General features: G+C 40.8%; 2 protein-coding genes across 10 annotated transcripts in view; both read left to right on the top strand.

Annotated features, from left to right (window-relative positions):
* The window catches only part of FAM120C (family with sequence similarity 120C), a 330,565-nt gene that overhangs the window by 171,790 nt on the left and 143,466 nt on the right, over positions 1–15,309 (top strand). The window lies entirely within an intron of this gene.
* The window catches only part of PHF8 (PHD finger protein 8), a 99,516-nt gene that overhangs the window by 12,548 nt on the left and 71,659 nt on the right, over positions 1–15,309 (top strand). For all 6 annotated transcript variants that reach the window (XM_033414827.2, XM_004284767.4, XM_004284766.4 and 3 more), the window contains exons 3-5: positions 12,160–12,245; positions 12,636–12,744; positions 14,858–15,018. In XM_033414827.2, the coding sequence (XP_033270718.1) occupies positions 12,160–12,245; positions 12,636–12,744; positions 14,858–15,018 (356 nt within the window). The remainder of the gene's footprint in view (positions 1–12,159; positions 12,246–12,635; positions 12,745–14,857; positions 15,019–15,309) is intronic.

Below are 15,309 nucleotides of genomic sequence, written 5' to 3'. Positions count from 1 at the left end.
TAGTTTTTGACATTATTGTAAATGGGATTGTTTTCTTTATTTCTTTTTTAGACAATGTGTTTTTAGTGTATAGAGATGCTATTGATTTTTGCATGTTAATTTTTTTATCCTGCAACTTTACATAATTCATTGATTAGCTCTAACAGTTTTTGGATGGAATTTTTAGGATTTTCTATATATAAAATCATGTCATCTGCAAATAGAGATAATTTTCCTTCTTCCTTCTTCCTTGTCAATTCTGATGCCTTTTTTTCCCCTTGACTGATTGCTCTGGCTGGGATTTCCAGTACTCTGTTGAATAGAAGTGGTGAGAGTGGGCACCCTTGTCTTGTTCCTGATCTTAGAGGAAAAGCTTTCAACCATTCACCATTGAGTCTGATGTTAGCTCTAGGCTTGTCATATATGGCCTTTATTATGTTGAGGTGCATTTCTTCTGTACCCCATTGAGTGTTTTTTTTAATCATGAATAAGTGCTGAATTTTGTCAGATGTTTTTTCTGCATCTTCTTTTGAGATCACTTTTTTCTTTCATTCTATTAATGTGATGTGTCACCTTTATTGATTTGCTTATGTTGAACCAGCTTTGTATTTTAAGGATAAATCCCATTTGATCATGGGAAATGTTCCCTTTAGTGTGCTGCTGAATTCAGTTTGCTAGTATTTTATTGAGAATTTTCCCATGTGTATTCATCAGGGATATTGGCCTGTAGTTTTCTTTTCTTGTAGTGTCCTTATCTGGCTTTGGTATCAGGGTAATGCTGGCCTCATAAAATGAGTTCTGGAGTGTTCCCTTGTCTTTGATTTTTTTAAAGAGTTTGAGAAAAATTGGTGGTAATTCTTCTTTAAATGTTTGGTAAGATTCACCAGTGAAGCCATCTGGTCCTAGGTTTCTCTTTGTTGGGTGTTTTTTTTTTTTATTACCGATTCAATTTCCTTACTAGTAACTCGTATCTTCAAATTTTCTATTTCTTCCCGATTCAGTCTTGGCAGGTTGTATATTTCTAAGAATTTATCTATTTCTTCTAGGTTGTCCAATTTGTTGACTTATAGTTGTTCGTAGTTCAGTCTGTTTTCTTTCTGTTGTTCAGATTGGATAATTTCTATTGTTCTATCTTCAGGTTTACTATTTTTTTTCTCTGTTGTCTACATTCTGCTATTGAGCCCACGCAGTGAGTTTTCATTTAAGTTACTATAGTTTTTTCTAGAAGTGCCATTGGTTCTTTTCTATATCTTCTATTTCTTTGCAGAGATTCTATTTTTTGCTAACACTTTTTATTTATTCATTTGTTTCAGGCATGTTTGTAATTGTTCTTTGAAGCATTTTTGTGGTGGCTCCTTTAAATCCTTATCAGATAATTCCAACATCTGTGCCATCTCATTGTTGAGATTGATTTTCTTTGCTCATTCAAGTTGTGATTTTTCTTGTTCTTGATATGATGAGTGATTATTTTCATTATATCTTGAATATTTTGGGTATTATGTTATGAGATTCTGGATATTATTATATCATATGTTTTTGCGAGCCTCTTCAGACACTGCACTTCAGTGGCAGGGGAAGGGGGTACTACTTCTTTACTGCCAGGTAGGAGTGGAAGTCCAGGTTCCCCCAGTTGCTCTCTGTTGGCACTCACTACTTCAGATCCTGCTGTCATCTAGTCAGGCTGCCTTCTCTCCATCTTTCAGAGTCGTCTTACCTTTTTTTTTTTAATGTCCAAGATTTTTAGCTGTATTTAGTGGGAGTAATAGCGAGAAGTGTGTTTACTCCATTATTCCAGAACCAGAAGTGACCAATTAATCTTTAAAATAGCTCTTTGGAGCTATTATTTTCTCTCATGAGGCTAAATAGCTTGCTCAGAGCTACATAGCCAGTTAGTTGCTCAACCACAAGTCAAACCTGGGTCCCTTGGACTCTTGCTATAGGATATAATACTATAGGTAGTATAAAGCACTGTTCAGGTTAAGCCATTTTCAAGGTGTTGTGGGAGATAGAGAAAATCAGGCTTATAAACTCACACACACTCCACATTTTTGTTCAAAGTGAAATCAGGTTAAAATGGACATCACGCTTTTTGAAGCAGCTGAAGCAGCTGCTACACAGCTTTAGGAGTGTGTAGCAAAGGGAAGAGAAGGCCTAGCATTCATATTCAGGGTTTACTATGATACAATGTATGGGCTGCAGAATCCCTGCCCTGGAGAAAGTCTTATAGGGTGTGGAGTTAGAAGTATCAGAAGGACAGCCTGCTCTGTCAGGGCTCACAGGATGTCTCTTGGAGTGACATATTTAAAAAAAATAAATTTTATTTTTCAATAATTATAGATTCATAGGAAGTTGCAAAAAATGTATGTGGAGGGCCTTTGTACCTTTACCCAGTTTCCCCCATGGTGATATCTTATATAACTACAGTACAATATCAAAAGCAAGAAACTGACCTTGGTACAATCCACCAATCTTATTTCAATTTCACCAGTTTTACATGCACTCATTTGTGTGTGTGTATGTGTATTTAGTTCTATACAATTTTATCACACTTGTAGATTCATGTAACCACCACAATCAGAATACAGAACAACAGAAGGAATCAGAATTCCTTCACCAGTGGGGCAGCATAAGTTTTGCCCCAACCCACCTAGAAGAAATTTGGGATGGCAAACATGTACCAAAGGATGGGTGGTCAGTATCCAAGAGGAGTATTATGAAAATTCAGATCAGGTCTGATAGGCATGATGCCCAGCACTGAGTTATGGGAGCTAAATGAAAATATTTTTGGAAACAGAGGCATCACTGAGTGGGGAGCACACCTGACATGTTACTATTCCCCTTATAGCAAAGGAACCAGTGTTATTAGACAGAGTGAGGGGAGAGTAGTAGAAGCTGATGATAGGGGCTGGGGGGGTGGGGGTGGGGGTGCAAATCATGTAGGGCAGTGGTTCTCCAAGTAGGACCATCAGGATCAGCATCACCTGGAAACTGGTTAGGCAAATTCCATTGTCCTACCCCAGACCTGCCAATTCCTGGTGGGGCCCAGGAATCTATGGTTTAACAAGGCTTCCAGGTGATTCTGATGCACACTAAAGTTTGAGAACCACAGGTATAGGGTCCTATGGGCCATTGTAAGAACTTGGTTTTCACTCCAGATAGGATGGGAGCCATAGAAGGATTTTGAGCAAAGGAGAGTTGTGATCTGGTTTAGGCTTTGGCTGTTGTGAGGACAGACTCAAGGTGAGTATGGGATGAAGCAGGGAGAGTTTGGGGATCATTGTAGATCATTATTTCTTAAAATGTGGTCCCTGCACCAGCAGCATCAGCATCACTCACAACCTTGTTAGAAATGCACGTTTCTGGGCCCCACCCCAGATCTACCAAATCAGGATCTCTGGAGATGAGGCCTAGGAATCTGTCTTAACAAGCCCTCCAGGTGTTTCTGATGTGCCCGAATATTTGAGAAACACTGGTCTAATTAGGCAATGGTGACTTGGACTGGAGTCAGTGGTGATGAGAAGTGGTTGGATTTTGAATGTATATTGATACAGGATTTGCTGACAGATTGGATTGGAGTTGTGAAAGGACTCAAGGATGACTCTGTTTTGAGGAGTTTTGGTATACAGGGGAATAGAGTAACAGGGCAGTGACAGAAGGGGTCACAAGAGGATTTTTTGTTTGGTTGGGTTTTTTGGGAGATAGAGATTATAGCCTGTTTGCTTGCATGTCAGTGCACATGGAGTGATTCTGTTGGTGCATCCAGCATTTAGTGAAGCCTGTTATTGGCAAACTTATGTGCCAGGGACTGGGTAGAACAAAAAGAAACATCCCTGGTGCACTGGAACTTGCTCAGTATCCTTTGTACTTCTCCAAGTCCTATGTGCTTGGAGGCAGGGGGGCCACTGGTGCGAATGGTGGGTGCCTCAGCATCTCGGGATGGGTCATCCATGTTTTTATACATTGTGCTTGGCCTGATCAAGGTGTTGCAGGAAACTAGAAATTGACTTGGATTTTCTGATATTTTTTGAATAATGAAGAAGGGTAAAATATGTTCTTTTTCCTCTTTATTGATGAATGAAGACATTGTTTTTCCAAGGCACAGGTGGTGACAGGACCTGGCTCTTTGGGAATCCTCAGAGAGCAGAGGTTGAGCAGATAAGAAGCTAGATAGGATCCTGGGCAATCTTGTTACCTCTCAAGCTTCTCCAGTCCTCAGCCCCCACCTCAGTTCCACATCCCTGGAAGGATTGAATGCCCACTTTTGTGTTCTCATAGCACTTGACTCTACTAGTAACCCCACATTATATTCTAGTTATGTATTGTAGTGGTATAGTGGAGTCAGATGGATCTGGATTTTTATCCTGCTCTGCTATTTATTAGTTTTGTAATGACCAAAAAGTTCCTTAACCACTCAGATTTCTTATCTGTTAAATTAGAATAATATTAATAATGATGATAGCTAATACTTTGTCCCAAGTACTCTCAGTTCTTTACCTACTTTAGCTCATTTAAGCCTAACAACTCTATGTGGTGGGGTACTATTAATATTCTTCTTTTATAGATGCAGAAACTGAGGCACAGCAAAGTTAAATAAATTGCCTAAGTTCACACAGCTAGTAAGTGGCAGAGGTGAGATTTAAACCCAGGCAGTTTGGCTCCCAAGTCTGCACTTTGTGCCTCTAAATACTGTACAGAATGCCCTGATTTGTTGTAGAGATTAGATGTGTTAATATATGTGTGATAACATATTCACAGTTCACTTTTCTCCTCAACTCCTTTTATGCAGGCTTCAAATTCTCTCACCATCCCCTTACCCTGCTTTATTTACTTTATAAATAAAGTAAATATACTTTATTTACTATAGCCCTTATGAAACTGTTTTGGTACCATCTGTCTCCCCCTCTAGAATGTCCACTCCATGAGGGCAGTAGCTATTTTCAGTCAATATTTATTGAATTTATGCACCCACTTACATCCAAATACTGAGTTCCTACCATGTGCCAGGTTCTGTGGCACATGTTGGGGATAATTCATCTTAATCTTGAGACCTGGTGCTGTGATAATTGTCCTCTTTACTAAGGAAGCAAAACAGCATTTAGGAACCTTGGTCCAGGTAATAATTACTGATACAGTGCAGCCAGAAGCCTGATTTTCATCCATATGCCTTCCTGATGTGAGATATTGTCTAGCCCAATGAATTGGGTTGAATAATAAATAAAGCAAGACTGGGAGATGGATAAGGTGAGGACTTGGGGTGAACAAGAGATGCTGTCTGCTGTATGTAGTAGGGGCAGATAGCAAGTAAATGGGCAGTTGCAAGTCTGCAGGGTGAGTGCTGAAATATGGATAGTTAGGGGGGCGAGGCATGGCAGTAGGGAAGAGGAAGGGAAGGAATGTTCTAGGCACAGGGAGCCATGTGTGATGAGTCCCAGAGACCAGAAAGAGCATGGTGCTGAGAGTCGAGCTGGGTTTTAGAGCAGGGCTGGCTTCATGGGTGTGTGACCGCTGTAGTCACACACAGCCTCATATTTGGAAGGGGGCCCCATGCCCATGCTTGAAGTTTAATGCTCTGTGGTTGTAGTCTTGCAATTCTTAATAATTTTACCTTTGAATTTGTGTTTTGTATGTGAGGTTCCAGGGACAGTGGAGTTTGTCCTGGGGACCTAGAGCTTTAGCTCACCTGTGGTCCTACCTCTTGCTGCCTCCCTGAATGGATTCTCGACTGGCTGCCTGGGTTGCGGGGCCTGGGTGCAGGTGCTGGAGAGTCAGGGTCAGGTGCATGCACCCTGCACACTAAGTCATAGCGCGTGGCCCCTGAGTGCCTGTGAGGGCCTGCGCTTGCCCCTTGAGTATCCCCATGCCCAAGGGAACATGACAGTAATTAACAAATAAAAAGCCCCACGGCAAGTTGAGAGAGATCATGGAAGAGAGGAAATAGCTTTTCTTTGTCAACTGGGGGCCCCTGATTTTCATTTGCACCAGCCCCACAAATTTTATAGCCTATGCTATGTGTGAAGGGCAAGAGGTGGGGTCTTTTAGGCCATGATAAGTTTATACTTTACCTTAAGAAAAATAGGAAGCATGTGAGGGGTTTTGAACAAGGGTTGACAGGATCAAATTTACATTTTAAAAAGATCACTTTGGCTGTACTGTGGAGAGCCATTTGGGTGAGGACAGAGTAGAGGCCAGGAGCCCAGTTAGGAGGACAGGATAGTAATCCCAGTTAGAGATAATAGTGGCCTGGATTAGGGCAGGGGCAGTGAGGATGACAGAAGGATACAACTGATGGCCAGTTAGGAGATAGAAGTGATAGGACATGGTGATAACTTGGATGATAATAGCATCACATACAGAACACTTACTCTGTACCAGGCAGTGTTCTAAACACTATATAAATTAACTCATTTACTTTTGAGAGCAACATTATAATACACATACAAATTTTTATCCCCACCTTAGAGACGAAGAAACTGAGACATAGAGTTAAGTAACTTGCCTAAGATCTCACAGGTAGTAAGTGGAAAGTATAGCTAGGCTGTAAACCCAGGCAGTCTGGCCCTAAAGTCTACAGTCCTGAGCTTGAATACCTACACAGGGTGTAGTGGAGGGAGAAGGTGAGAGGCAAGTCATCTGTGGCTGCCAGGTTTCTGGCTTAAACACCTGGTAAGGTTATGGTGCCTTAGAGAGGGAGCAGGTTTAGGGGCCAAGCAGGGGGAGAAATTGAATTGGACGTGTTAAATTTGAAGTACTATGTAAGTGGGCTATCCAGTAGAAATATCCAGGAGAAATTTCAAGAGAGGGTCTGAAACTCAGCAAAGAGATCTGGCTTGCAGTTATAGTTATATAGAGGGCACATGGAGCCCTGAGAGTTAGTGAAACCAATGAGAGAAAGTGAGGAGAAAAGAGAGCCTAGAAAAGAGGACCTAAGAAATGTCAACATTTAAGGAGTGGGCAGGAGAAAAAGAATGCACTGGGAAACAGAGCAGCCAGACACATAATTAAGATCACATCACATCCCTGCTCATAATCCTCTGGTGGATTCCACCCAGTTCTTCACTCAGGTAAAGCCAAAGTCCTTTATGATGTCCTACAGCTGTGGTCCCCAACCTTTTTGGCACCAGGGACCGGTTTCATAGAAGACAGTTTTTCCACGGACCGGGGTTGGAGGGGGATGATTCAGGCAGTAATGCGCACGATGGGGAGCGATGGGGAACGGCAGATGAAGCTTCCGCTTGCTCGCCACTCACCTCCTGCTGTGCGGCCCGGTTCCTAACAGGCCACAGACCGGTACTGGTCCAAGGCCCGGGGGTTGGGGACCCCTGGCCTACAGGACTCTACTGCGTGAGCCTTTCTGACCTATTATTGTCCCCTTTGCTCTCTCTATTCCAGAACACTGTCCTCGTCTAGGCACACTCCTGCCACAGGGCTTTTGTACTTGCTGTTCTAATTGGGATGCTCTTCCCTCATATACATATGGCTTGCTCCTTTACTCCCTTCAGGTCTTTATACAAAAATTGTTTTGTCAGTGAGTCCTTCCCTGGCTTCCCTACCCAAAATTTCAACACCACTGTCATTCCCCTCACCACCCAGTGTGTGTATGTATACTTACATATACATGCATACATATTCCCCTTCCTGCTTTATTTTTCTACTTAACTCCTCTATCTAACGTACAATATATTTCACTGGTTACCCTGATTTATCTTGCTTCTTGTCTGCTTCACCCACTAGATTGTCAGCTCCATGAGGGCAGGGATTTTTGTATGCTTTGTTCTGTGTCTTTGTCTCTCCAGCACCTAGACGAGGGCCTGGCAGATGCTCATTAAATGTTAGCTGGAGGGATGGACCCCGGGCAAATGGGGTGTTATGGAAGTCAAGTACAGAGAGCACAGGGTCAGCACTGTGGTAATGCTGCTAGGAGGTCAAATGAGATAAAGGAAGGAAGTACTTATTGCATGTTTCAGTAAGGAGGTCAAGATATCAGTGAAGTCTGTTTTAGAGAAGGTGGGGACTAAAATCAGACTGCAGCAGTGGGTGAGAAAGTGTACACAGCAACTCAAAAAAATTCTTTTTATAGGTTTGGCCCTGGTAGAACATCTCTGGATAGTACAGTGTGGCTAGGAGTAGGAGAGAGACTTTTCACTGTATACGCTTCTGTACCTTTGGAGTTTCATAAAATGTATAATCAATACCTATTTAAATAAAAGTCATTGTGAAGCTGCATAGGATTAAACAAAGAAGATATTTAGCTCTGAAGTGGCAGAGAGGGGCAGAAAGGAGGCAGGGAAGGTCTTGCAAAGATCAGTGAGCTAGTTTAAATGCTATTGTGAAGGGGAAGGTAGAGAGGGAGAGGTTGAAGATACTGCAGAAAGAAGAGGGAATTTATTGAGAAGGTAAAAAAAAAAAAAAAAAAAAGATGTGACCCAGGTGGAAAAGCTGACTTTACAAAGAAGGAAAGATAGTTCTTTCGTTGTAACAGGAGGAAAAGAAGGATGCAGAAGGAGGTAGATTTGGTGTGAGAAGTTGAGGTAGTTCCCATCTGATTACTTCATTTTGTCTAAGAAGTAGGAGGCAGGGTCATTTGCTGAGAGAGAAGAGGAAGGCAGTGGGGGGTCAGAGATTTGAAATAGCCATTGTGGATGATGGTGGAGAGAACTGAGCAGGGAAATACAGGAGAATTGTCAGGCAGCATGACCCAGATTTTTTAAAATAGACTTTATTTTTTAGAGTAGTTTTAGGTTCCCAGCCAAGTTGAGTGGAAGGTACAGAGGTTTCCCATATGCCTCCTGCCCTCACATGCATAGCCTCCCCCGTTATCAACATCCCCCACCACCAGAGTGGTACATTTGTTAAAGTAGATGAACCTACATTGACACATGATTATCACCCCAAATCCATAGTTTACATCAGGATTTACTCTTGTTGTTATACATTCTATGGGTTTGGGCAAATGTATAATAACTTGTACCCACCATTATGTCATTTTAGTAGCAGAATAGTTTCACTGCTCTAAAAATTCTCTGTGCTCTGCCTGTTCATCTCTCTTCCCCCCCCAATCCCTGATGACCACTGATCTTTTTACTGTCCCCATAGTTTTGCCTTTTCCAGAATGTCATGTAGTTGGAATCATATAATATGTAGCCTGATTGGCTTCTTTCAAAGTTTCTTTCATGTCTGTTCATGGCTTGATAGCTTTTTTTTTAGTGCTGAATAACATTCCATTGTCTGGATGTACCACAGTTTATCCATTCACCTACTGAAGGACATCTTGGTTGCATCCAAATTTTGGCAATTATGAATAAAGTTGCTATAAACATCTGTGTGCACGTTGTTATGTGGACATAGTTTTCAATTACTTTGAGTAAATGCCAGAGAGCACAATTGCTGGGTTGTATGGTAAGAGTATGTTTAGTTTTGTAAAAAACTGCCAAACTGTATTCCAAAGGGGCTGTTTTTTGCATTCCCACCTGCAAAGAATGAGAGTTCCTGTCGCTCCACCTCCTGGCCAGCATTTGGTGTTGTCAGTGTTCTGGATTTTTGGTTATTCTCATAGGTGTATAGTGATATCTCATTGTTTTAATTTGCATTGTCCTATTGATACAGGATGTGGAGCACCTTTTCATATGCTTATTTGCCATCTGTATATCTTCTTTGGCAAGGTGTCTGCTCAGATCTCTTACCCATTTTTTAATCAGATTGTTCATTTTCTTATTGTTGAGTTTTAAGAGTTCTTTCTGTTATATTTTGGATAACAGTCCTTTATCAGATATGTCCTTTGCAAATATTTACTTCCAGTCTTTGGCTTGTCTTTTCATTCTCTTGACAATGCCTTTCACAGAACGGGTTTTTAATTTTAATGAAGTCCAGCTTATCAGTTCTCATTTTTCATGGATTGTGCCTTTGGTGTTGCATCTAAAAAGTCATTGCCAAACCCAAGGTTATCTAGATTTTCTCCTATGTTGTCTTCTAGGAGTTTTATAGTTTTGCATTTTATATTTAGGTCTGTGATCCATTTTGAGTTCTTTTTTGTGAAGGATATAAGGTCTGTGTCTAATTCCATTTGTTTGCATGTCCAGTTGTTCCAGCACCATTTGTTGAAAAGACTGTCTTTGCTCCATTGTATTACCTTTGCTCCTTTGTCAAAGATCAGTTGACTATATTTCTGTTGATCTATTTCTGGGCTCTCTTTTCTGTTCTATTGATCTGTTTATTCTTTCATCAGTACCACACTGTCTTGGTTACTGTAGCTTTATAGTAAGTCTTCAAGTCGGGTAGCATCAGTCCTCCAACTTTGTTCTTCTCCTTCAATATTGTGTTGGTTTTTCTGTGACTCAGATATTTTGGACAGTGTGAATTTATTGTGGCACCAATCCAATGGATGATTTTTCTCTAGCCATGTCCAATGGTCCAATGTTATATAGTTGGATTGAGCCAGGGTTGGGATTTGCACTTGGGAGTGATGTAAAGGCAGTGGGGCAAGTGAGTTGAAAGTATCTGTAAGAGAATGGTTGAAGTGAGGAATGATGAAATCTATGAACTAGATAGGGAAGAACGGTGAAGGCAACAGCAGTTGAACAGGTGAAAAGTAGGATCAAGGGATTGTTGAGGGCAAAGAACAGGTGTAATGAATGAGAGCTGGATGGATGTACTTGTGGTCAGAGTGTGATGTATGCATTTCATATTCCAGAGGTGAAGCAGTTGCAAGTGTTGACAAGGTCTGGGTGATGGCCATGAGAGTTGGTAGCTGAAATGGGAGTGGAGGCAGCAGTCTCTGAAGATGAGAAGGTCAATGAGCTAAGAGGCTGGGATATTAGGCCTTTATATCCATAATTATGTCACGTGGGAGGCTGGCAGGACTTGGGATGAAGAAGAATCTGTGAGCAGGTTCTTCAGTGAGTGAAGAGGGTATGTTGGGGAGATGAGTAGCTGATAGTGAAGAGGTATGTTGGGGAGATGAGTAGCTGATAGTGAAGAGGAGTGGGAAGAGCTATTGTTGGATGATATGAAACTCAGAGGAATAGGAGATCTTACCCAAGGATAGAGGAGAGATGATCTCAGAGTCTCACTGGAAAGTGAGGGGGATGTTCACCCCCAGCCCAGCCCTGAGTTAGAAGGGTCTGGGAGAATGTACAACTTCTACCTGACCGGGTTCTAACACAGTGCTTCTTAGATTATCTGAGGTGAAGGACCCAGGGTATTTTGGTTTTTTTTTTTTAATTTCCAATTCATAATAGACCAATCCTTTTATAAAATAAAATGTCCTCAATTTATTGATGTGCAACAGGTTTACAGGGTTAGCACTCGGGAAGGTGGTGGGGTCCTGATCCTAGGAAGTCAGTCTTAGCCGAAATGGTTGGAACTCTGCCTTATTATTATGCTCCCTGTTCTCTGTGGCTGACCAAAGATTTTAGGAGATCTTAGCCAGAAGTTTTTTGGAGGGCTGCCGATGACTTCTTTGACGAGGAAGGCTTTAAATTTTGTGAGATTACCAGCTCACATACATGCAAACTCAGATTTTCAAAATTAAATAAATCTTTCTCAGACATTACAGTATGAAATAAGTAACACATGTTCATTGTAGAAAATTAGAAAATACATTTAAGAGAAAAATGGTTACCATAATCCTTCACTCAGAGGGAACCACTGTTGACTATAAAATACTATTTTCATTCATTTTCATTTAATAAAGTAAATAGCTCAATAAAGTTTAAATGTTTGATTTTATGTTGAAATAATATTTTAGATATATTGGTTAATAAAATATTAAATTATTATTAAACTTAATTTCACCTGTTTCTTTTTACCTTTTTAATGTGGCTATTAGAACATTTAAAATTACATATTTAACTCACATTATATTTCTACTGGACAGCACTGCTCTAGAGTCTCTTCCAGCTTTGACCATTCTGAGTCTTAATGAAGCTTTATTGTCTGTACATTTTTAGCTCTGTCATAATTATTTTAGACCATTTGGTCCAATAGAACTTTTTGCATTGACAAAAAAGTTTGATAATCTGCCCAATATGGTAACCACGTGTGGCTACTGAGCACTTGAAATGTAGCTAGTGTGATGAAGGAACTGCATTTAAAATTTTACTTAATTGTGTACTGAACAGCACAGTTCTAGACCTTACGAAAAGTAAAATTTCCACAAACCTTGTCTGATTTTCTCTTTTCTAGTTGTGTTGGTGTTGAAGAGGAGAAGGCTGCTGACATTGACCTCTACCACTGCCCCAATTGTGAGGTCTTACATGGGCCCTCCATCAGTAAGTAGATCTTGGAGTTTTTAAGAGAAGGCAGTCCAGAGGAGAGACAAAGCAAAGGAAGCTTGGAAGGAAAATTGCCTTTTTGTCAGTGCTTCAGATTTGTCTCTCTTGGGAAATAGCAGAAGCCTGTGTAGGCCCTGCAGGCCAGCAGCTGCTCCACTGAGAGGGCAGAAGTGCAGAGTTTCACCTCCCTCCCTTACTTAGGGATTCCCCAGAGGAAGCACCTATCCTCACCAAGAGCTTTCCTGAGACTGTGAGGGCCTCCTTGACTCCAGATGATGCAAGGGGTTGTTAGATTGGAAGAGAAGCAGGATCTGCTGAGGCGTTTGCTCTTGGAACCATAGCTTGTAGCCATTTTGACTGACAGTGTCTTGTCTTTTACTGACTTAGTGAAAAAACGCCGTGTATCTTCAAAAGGCCATGATACACACAAGGGGAAGCCAGTGAAGACGGGAAGCCCTACGTTCATTCGAGAGCTTCGGAGTAGGACCTTTGACAGGTGAGGACCCCGTACTCCAAGGGCCAGTGAACGCCAGGGCTCTGGGAAGCTGGGGCCCATCTCTTCCCAGCTTTCCCACTGGCTGTCGCACTGGGTACCTCCACCATCTGGGGATGTCTGCAGGGCTCTGTGAGTTCCCTCTGGGGAGGGATCTTCTGTTTTAGTCAGTTTCTGAGAAACATTGCTAGAGTTTCATTTGATGTGCAGAGTACATTAAGGTCCACTTGTAGAAACTTTTGGTAGATAGGCAGTTTTCGCCTCAGTCAGGAGAGGATATTTACATGCACCCAGGGAATGCTATAACTAGAAGGAGTCTTAAAAATCAGAAAGTTTAATTCTCTCATTGTAGAGAAGATGAAACTCTTTGGAAAAAAATTTTTTTTGAGTAGTCATGTATTTCTTTTAAAATCAAGAAAAAATTTTTTTCTTTTAGAAAATTAAGATGGGCTTATTAAATAAATTACTTGAATTGAGCAAAAATAGTGTTAGAAAAATTAATGAATAAAGCATTCTCTTTTGCTTAGTTTTTAATTCATTTGACCTTTTCCAGCTTTCCTATAATTGAAGTGTTATTTAGGATTATAAGTGTTTCTTCAACTTAATAAATTTTGTTTTATTTATTTAAAGGCAGTGAGTCTCCTTTCTACCCCAGACCCCTCAGGTCCCTTCTCCAGAGTCAACCAATTTCTTGTGCATTCTTTCAGAAATAGTTTTTGCTTATACAAACATATGTGTGTGTGTGTGTGTGTGTGTGTGTGTGTGTGTGTGTCCCCTTGTTTATTAAAAAACACAAACAGAAACACTTATTGTTCTACATCTTGCTTTTTTTAAAATCTAAATTATGGAGATCAATCCATAACAGCATATACAGATGTTCTTCATTCTTTTTCATGGATGTTTAGTACTCCACTGTATGGATGTATAATTTATTTAACCAGTCCTCTGTTGATGAATATTTAAATCAATTCTAGTATTTTGCTATTAGAAAAAAAATGCGCAGTGAATGTCTTTGTACTTAGGTTTTTGCATATGTGGGTGAGTATATGTGTAGATTTACTACCTAAAAATGAAATTGCTAGGTCAAAGGGTATGTGCTTTAAAAATGTTTATAAATATTGCCAGATTGTTTTCAAAGTGGCCACACTATTTCATACTCCCACTAGACAATGTGTGAGGGTACCTGTTTTCCTATATCCTGGCCAACACTGTTTATTATCAAACTTTTTTGCCTTTCTGATAAGATAAAAAATGAGATTTCATTGTATCCACTTGCATTTCTTTAGTTATGAAGGAAGCATGTCTGTTATCGTACATTTATAAGTCATCTTTATTTCTTTCTCTGTTAACTGCCTTCTCAACATTGTTTAACAGTTTTTCTGTTGGGTTACTGCCTATTTCATACTGATTTGTAATAGCTTTCCTTGCAGAAAATTTTAATTTTTACTTAAATTTACTATTACTATTTATAATGATTACTGGGCCTTGTCTCTCCGATAATTTTTCTACTACTCTATGGCCTTATTTTTTCTAATTTGATCTTTGTTCCATCTAGAATTACTTAAAGAGTGAGATAGACTTTGATCTTAATATTTTTCCAGATGTTTGTCCCAACACAATTTGTCAAATAGCCAGTCTTTTCTCCAGCATGATTTTAAGAAAACCAGAAACTCCTGTTTTCTAGTTAACGAAGTATGTGTGTCAAGAGAGTGGCTATAAAAATTGTTTTTGTTTTTAAATCAGTCTTTTCTCTTTATTTGCCAGTGTTTAAAATGGGGTAGTGCTGCTCTGGGTTAGAGTAATTTAGCTAAACTTGTCAGGTATGTCTTTTCTTCCTGGGCAGGCTGTTGAGTGATTTCTTCCTTTGTCATCTAGAGAAGAGCACCATATTGACAGGCTATCCTGGATTTAGCTTACCACCTCTGCCAGTGACCTGGCTTCTTGCCTTCGATAGGTCATTTCTTCCCTGGCAGGTGAAGTTTATGCCACTCATTAGTTGCCAGCCAACATTAGGTCCCCTCAGGAAGACCCCACCCTTTGGGTGAGTGACAGCATCCAGTGAGGCCTTCAGTAGCAGGGCCTCTAGGGTTCAGGCTTTCTCTCATGTGGCCCACAGCTCAGATGAAGTGATTCTGAAGCCCACTGGAAGTCAGCTGACCGTGGAATTCCTGGAAGAGAATAGCTTCAGTGTGCCCATCCTGGTCTTGAAGAAGGATGGATTGGGGATGACGCTGCCCTCACCATCATTCACTGTGAGGGATGTGGAACACTATGTTGGTAAGCACCACAGACCCTCTTAACTGTGACATTGTTCACTCCCATCAAAACGTATGACCCTTCCCCTCCAGTCTACGTTTTGCATTTCCTTTCTAGCCATCTTGGGAATTTGAGGTGAAGTGCCTTGCCCAGAGTCATTCTTTTTTTTTTTTTTTTTTTTTTTTTTTTTGCGGTACACGGGCCTCTCACTGTTGTGGCCTCTCCCGTTGAGGAGCACAGGCTCCGGACGCACAGGCTCAGCGGCCATGGCTCATGGGCCCAGCCACTCCACGGCATGTAGGATCTTCCTGG

Source organism: Orcinus orca, chromosome X (genome assembly GCF_937001465.1).
Source record: "Orcinus orca chromosome X, mOrcOrc1.1, whole genome shotgun sequence".
In the NCBI taxonomy this organism is placed as follows: Eukaryota; Metazoa; Chordata; class Mammalia; order Artiodactyla; family Delphinidae; genus Orcinus; species Orcinus orca.
This window is presented reverse-complemented; position numbering and strand designations above follow the sequence as displayed.